A 6,906-nucleotide genomic window follows, 5' to 3' on the forward strand; every position below is an offset into this window, starting at 1 on the left:
TAAGAAATGAATTATTTTGTGTAAGTTACGAAACTAATCCAATTATTAAACGAGCGATTTTGATATAATAATGTGATATGGTTTTGTGGTCGAAAAGGATTATGAGTCTAATTTCGTTTGAGAATCTTTATCGTCAACTTCGGGACTATGCTTTCGTCAAAGATATCGTGCAAATCAAAACTTACCGTCCGACATTAATTATCAAAATCTCTTTTTTTTTTTTTTTTTTTGGCAACTGTAAAAGAAGAGATTACAATCTCATGGCCCTAGAGGCAAGGTCATGTGCTACTGCATTAAGGTTCCTTGCAATGTAAGAAAAACTTATAACAATGAAAACAAGCATAAAGACCCTTGAGATCCTGCAGAATGTCTTTGACACCATGATTCACTCCTGCATAACCTGCAATCTGATAGATTAATGGTAAACAATCTGACACCACCTCCAGATGGAGGAAGCCTTTCCCAGCAGCCCACTGAATAACCGCAGCGATACCAAGAACCTTCGCATGAAGAGCTGACTCTGCTGTAATCTTCCTGCTTCCGTGCTCAAACCTCACCCCCTCTCCATCATAAGCCACCCACCCAATCCCGGCAGCTAAGTTCTTAGACCAACCCGCGTCAACCTTGACCCTGATTCTCCTACACTGATCCCTCCCACCAACCATATACACAGGAAACCCGTCCTTGATTGTCCTCATCTCATTGCCGCCTATTGGAAGCATCACCTGTCCTTGCACCTTCTCACTGTGTTCCTTCTCCTTCAGCATAGATTGAAAGTAAACTTCCACATTGTTAGCGACGGACTGAAGAAGGACGCCCGGCATAACCCTACCACCCTTGAAGACCGCATTGTTACGAGTAGTCCAAAGACCCCATAACGTTGCCAGGAAGACAAGAACCCTCCTTTCTCCATCCTCCAGCTTCTCCAAATACCGGAGCCAATTAATAATCCAGTCACTAAGCGGTACCATAGTAACCCCTTCAACTCGGATTCCTAGGACCGACCCCGCCCAAACCCTAGAAGACAAACCACAATCCCTAAAAATATGCTCAATCGTCTCACTATAGGGTTGATCCCCCAAACACATCCGACATGTATGGCTTCCTTCAATCGATCGCTTCTGGAAGTCAAAACCCACTAGAAGAGTGTTAGTAATGATCTTCCAGATCAAAATTTTCCATAAGTTCGGCCCAAGTAAGCTCCATAGACATGATTTACAGAAACCCCTCCCTGTCATTGTGATCTTAGATTTATCTTTTATGGTACCTTTTTTCTCAAAAAACTCCATGAAGGCAATGCCGTACCCACTCTTCACCGAGTAAACTCCATCGTTAGTGAGCGGCCAAAAGACTTCATCCTGCTTCCTAGACGTACATAGCGTTGTTGCAATAATCCACTCCGCATCCTGCTCTTTAAAGAGTGCACGCACTAGAGGAGCGTTCCAAGTCAAATCGCTATTCCATAACTCTTGTACTTGAAGGCTCCCCATAAAAAGAAAAGCAGGATCCAGCAAGCGATCCTGTGGTTCAGGTGTAGCCCCATTTACCCACTTTGCATTCCACGCATTAAGCCCAGATTCCAGACTCGGTTTCCAACCACCAATATTTTCCATGATCAGCTCCAGTCCATAACTAATACTTTTAACCCCCCAAGAGCAACCAGCTCCCTGCTTAGGGCGAATTCCATCAACAAAAGTATTAGTTCCAAAGATTTTTCGTCGGAAGATCCTGCTAAAGTAAGAATCATCCCCTGAGACCAGTCTCCACCCATGTTTGGCAAGCAGAGCCTTATTAAGGCATCCCACATTCCAAATGCCCAAGCCCGCCAAACTCTTTGGAAGACTTAGAAAATTCTTACTGCACCAATGTAGTTTCTTCCCCAATTTACACCCAGCCCACCAAAATTGTGCCAACAGAGAATTGAGCTTTGATGACACACTTACCGGAATTTTGAAAACCGATAGAAAGTAATTAGATAGATTTGATAGGACTGAAGAAATTAGGGTAAGCCTACCGGCATGCGATAAGAAAATTCAGTTCCATGAAGAGATACGTTTTGAGACATAATCAAGGAGTGAATCAAAAATCCCCTTCTTAGACTTGAAATTCTGCAGGAATCCCCAAATACTTTCCAATACCCTTTGTTGATCGTATTCGAAGCACACTCATGGTCTCTTGAGCCTTTGCAAGAGTCGTACTTGGACTAAAAAGAATGCCAGATTTATCCAAATTCAATTTATGACTTGATGCATCACAATAATCATCCATGATCCGTTTTAAATTAGCTGCCGCCTGTCTGCTATCTTGAAAGAAAAACACTGAATCATCTGCGAAAAATAAGTGTGTGATTGGTTTCTCCTGCTGACATAACGTGATCCCTTTCAGAAGTCCCACCTCCTTTGCTGTTTCAACCTGCCCTCCAAGCACCTCCATGCATAGAATGAAAAGAAAAGAAGATAACGGATCCCCCTGACGCAACCCACATCGCGGTTGAAAGCGAGGCAGCGGAGAACCATTAAGCAAAACTTCGTAGTACACCGTGGTAACGCAGTTCATAATAAGCAGCACTAATTTTTGTGGAAACCCAAACCGAATAAGAACCGCCTCCAAAAAATCCCACTTGATTCTATCATAAGCCTTACTCATATCTGCCTTAAAAGCACACCGTCCATGCTTTCCTTTTTTGTGACTCAAAATACGATGAATAGTCTCATGAGCAAGAAGAATATTATCACTAATATGACGTCCAGGAATGAAAGCATTTTGTTCTTCACTCACCAGCGCCCCCATAACCCTTGCCACTCTATTCGTAATACATTTAGACACGATACGCATGAAAACATTACACGGGCTTATAGGCCTATAATCCGAGACCCCCTCCGGATTATCAGTTTTAGGGATAAGAGTGATAAAGGTTCGGTTGAGCTCTCTTAAGACCCGACCAGAATTCAAAATAGAGAGCACAACCTTAGTTACCTCCTTCTTCACCAACGGCCAACATTTCTGAAAGAAGCACGCGAGAATACCATCCGGCCCCGGCGATTTAAAAGCACCCATCTGAAAGACTGCTCCCCGTACTTCTTTGGCCGTAAAAGGCTTCAGAAGATAATCCGCATCATCATTCGAGACTTTCCTTCTTACCGAAGAGAGAAGGAAATAAAATAAATCTCTAAAATGAAATAAATATAAAAAGAATATAACTTTCGAGATAAAGATTGAATGCAAAAAATTATTGTAATGTTTTAACATTTATATTTGCACAGATAGATTCTAACTCAACCTTCTGTGGGTGAAATTCACTATATTAGGATTGAGTTAGGTTTATTACGCAAATATAGGATTGAAAGAAAAAAAAAACGGTGATGAGATTACTCATAATATTCACAATGCAAACTGAAAGTATTATTTCTTTTGTATTATTTTCCAGAGTTACTATCCTCTTGCAAGTTATAAAGCTATGGATAATTTGTAATATGAAATTTTGGATCTAAAGAAGATAATGTAAAATAATATTCATTTTAATACATGACGATCTCAAGGTAATTAGAATTTTTTTGACAATCTATCAATGATGGAATATGTAATCTTTGTTTAGCTAACCGAGATTGGTGGGAGGTGGTCTTAAAATGAGTAGCTTCTACGACCTTCTTCCCAGTTTATAGTTTACACTTATTTTATTTCCCCCTCATAAAATGCAATTGTAAACTATTCATTGATACAAAGAAAATATGTGTATTTATTGGGACAAAGGGAATATGTGTTAGTAGGAGTTAAAGAGCTTCTTTCTTTTTCTACTAATATATATATCTTAATTTACATTTCTTTTATCTATACTTTTAAGATAGATCATATCTAAAAGGATACTCCTTCTGTCTTGGTGAATATTCCCCTGTCTCAGTAAGTAGTTTACACTTACTTTATTTTGTGAGGCGAAAATAAAACAAGTATAAACTATTGACTGGGACGGAGGGAGTAATTTACATTTACTTTATTTTGTGAGGGGAAATAAAAGAAATGTAAATTATTGACTGGGACGAAGGGAGTAGGACATAACTATTCTAGATTATGAATTTACAAAGAAAGGACATATTAGTATAGTAAGATATACGAAGTACATGTATTTGATTATAGGATGATAGATTGATAGAGGTAAATATAGCTTAAAGTAGACTTATTAATTACCACCACACACTTACACACATATGAATTAATTCAATATAGATAAATGATTTTTCACGTTGCGATGATCATATAGTGTGGTGGGAGTAAACAAATCTACTAATACTACTCCGTAATAGTTTTAGAATTTCGATATGAATAAAACTTGGCCACATATCATTGACTTGATCATCTAAGTTAATTAAAACATTATACTTAAATTGGAGCTAAGATTCTCTCCATTTCATAAAAAAGGTAGTCTATTTCTTTTTAGCGGATCGGATCGTATTTTAACTTCATGACTCCAAATTTATGAATGAAAATAAAGAGAAAATGGATGTAGAATAAAACCTATTATTATATGAATCTTAGAGAGGAAATGGAGAGGATCATTTTCCCTAAATTGTAGGTTTTAGGCCAGTCATCAAATTTTGGCGCCTACTGTATACCATTATGGATTTATGGGTTACCCAAAGGTTCTAATAAGACAGTAGGTCTGCTGAGAGACCGCCTTCCTCTAATTTAGTGGCAGACATAACATGGATCCGGAAAATAGAAATTAAATAACTCCCTCCTCTCATCATGTGAAAGGTCTCTCAATAACGCTACTGAGAAACCGTCTCTCTAAAGTTTTAATGTAAGACAGAATGTACGCGTATATTCAAAAGGAAGTTTATGTATTACAAACAATCATGCTCTTAGTTAAAATAAATGAGTTGCAATCAAAACAGTATAGAACTAATAAAGATCGAGATATTTTGACTCATTATTGTGATATGCACGACCCTTGGCCTAGCTTCAAACTTATAAAGGGTGAGAGATTTAGATTTTCGAGAGTGATGTCGCTACTTCAGGCAAAAACTTTACTATTTACCCGTCAATAAACACAAATAATTTTTGTCATTATACTGATATTAATTACTCGGGCAACGCCCGAGCATGAAATCTAGTTGACTAATTTCAAACAATTGAACTTAAAATAATGGGACGTGCTTTTTCACATACAAATTTTACTCTTTCACATACGACTTTTACAATATTACCCTTGTCATTTTTCATTTTCTCTCCCTAATAATTTTTCCCTCTCTTCCCTTATCTCGTATCACCATCTCCGATTAATAAAAAATAAATTATGAAGTGGTAGTTAATTATTAAAAATAAATAAAATCCAATTAATCAATGAATAAGAAAAACAAAGTCATTATTATTATTTATAAAATGAACAAACTAATTAAATAATACATAAAAAAAGAAAAGAAAAAAAAACAGCAAACACACGAAACGTTCAACTCCCATCATCTCCGTTCCCCACCACCACGGCGCCACCACTTAACCACCACCATCCATGTCGCAGCCGACAACCAGACCAACCACTCCAGCCTCCAACCGTTCGCACTACCCACTTCTGTCCAGCCATAACCCGATCGACAACCCGCAACCCGACTCCAACGCATACCAAACGCACTAACGCAGCACTCCGTATTCAAGTCGTACCCCACATTGCACCACCGTCACCGTGCCACTCCCTAGCCACCGCACATTCAGAGCAACCCTCAACCACCCTACCCACCGTGCCTTTCACCATCCATAAACCCTAATTAATTATAATTGCTTTACATATTAATTTCACTAAAAATTAAACCTAATAAGTTCAATAAGAGGTATTAATACTTGCTATAAACGAAAATTTATCTCACTAATCGAAGAATTGTAATTCATTGTTCAAGTTTTTAGATTTAATTTTAGGGAAAGTGTATAATATGAGTTAATTTGATTATGATTAGGAAAAAGGGTATGCTATGGAAATTTTATGGAAAGATATATGTGAAAGAGTAAAATCCGTATGTGAAAAAGTAATTCCGAAAATAATTAGTTCATAATCATTTTCAAAACTATTCATGTCAAGCTTACAAAACCCTGATATCGAATATTGTCCAAACAATGACGATTATTCAAGTCTCGTTCTTCACATCAACACAAAAGCGGTCGAAAACGACCTTTTCAAATCAAGACGGGTTCAAACACCCTCTTTTCAAACCGTTTTACAAACCTTTTTAATGGCCAGAAGACATTCTTCAATCGTCTGTTGACCCGCGCCTAAACAGGCCACCAATTTTCCAATTTTCAAATCAGGACAGACCTGCTTGCATCGCCTGATGGCTCGCGCCTATATAGGCTGCCTGATGCAGAGTCTGTTTCCTTCCAGCATTTGTCTAGGACGGTTAACCCAAATACAGGACGAATCAGATGACAAATCCGCTCTTTTACACCATATTTGCAAAACGTCTTACTAAGACAAATGGATCACGTTATGCATCATAAACCTCACACGGTAAATGGATGTTTAATTTCCGTCTTGCATGCAAATCAATATTAAATCCAACTCGACATCAAATACTTGATACTTGGATTAAAAAACTAACATAGAAAGCTCACATGTTAGGTTCAAACTTTTGGATGCGCATTCATGCATTTAAACCGTTTTATCACTTTTTCCATTTAACCAACCAAGATCGATCAGTAGAGGCCGCTACCGCAGGTGGGATTGGGTGTCCTATTAAAGGGCTTCCCAATACGTACCTTCACCTCTTACTTAAAAACTTTGGATAGTGGACGACCTTATCCAAGGCGTACGAGAGTCATTCTAGAGATAGGATGCTAAAGAGGGACGATTCCTTATCTTTAGTACCTATGTCAAACACCGCTTTTTGCCTTGGTTGACCTAGGTATAAAGTGGATTCAAACGGG

The 6,906-nt window shown here is 38.2% G+C and overlaps 1 protein-coding gene across 1 annotated transcript; it reads right to left on the bottom strand.

The window, feature by feature from the left end:
* Window positions 1–293: 293 nt before the first annotated feature.
* Window positions 294–3,057, bottom strand: LOC141629427 (uncharacterized). Its single transcript, XM_074442432.1, has 2 exons — window positions 2,129–3,057; window positions 294–2,010 (listed from the first exon to the last, which is right to left on the bottom strand). Exons 1-2 carry the CDS (start codon window positions 3,055–3,057, stop codon window positions 294–296), a joined length of 2,646 nt encoding a protein of 881 aa, XP_074298533.1.
* Window positions 3,058–6,906: the final 3,849 nt, after the last annotated feature.

This window comes from Silene latifolia, chromosome Y (genome assembly GCF_048544455.1).
Source record: "Silene latifolia isolate original U9 population chromosome Y, ASM4854445v1, whole genome shotgun sequence".
NCBI lineage: Eukaryota > Viridiplantae > Streptophyta > Magnoliopsida > Caryophyllales > Caryophyllaceae > Silene > Silene latifolia.

Bases quoted from the DNA above. Each gene is read 5' to 3' on its own strand.
- LOC141629427 (XM_074442432.1), bottom strand. From the start codon at position 3,057: ATGGGTGCTTTTAAATCGCCGGGGCCGGATGGTATTCTCGCGTGCTTC. The intron at 2,011-2,128 runs GTATTTGGGGAT...GCATGCCGGTAG, and splicing joins TCAACAAAGGGTATTGGAAA to GCTTACCCTAATTTCTTCAG.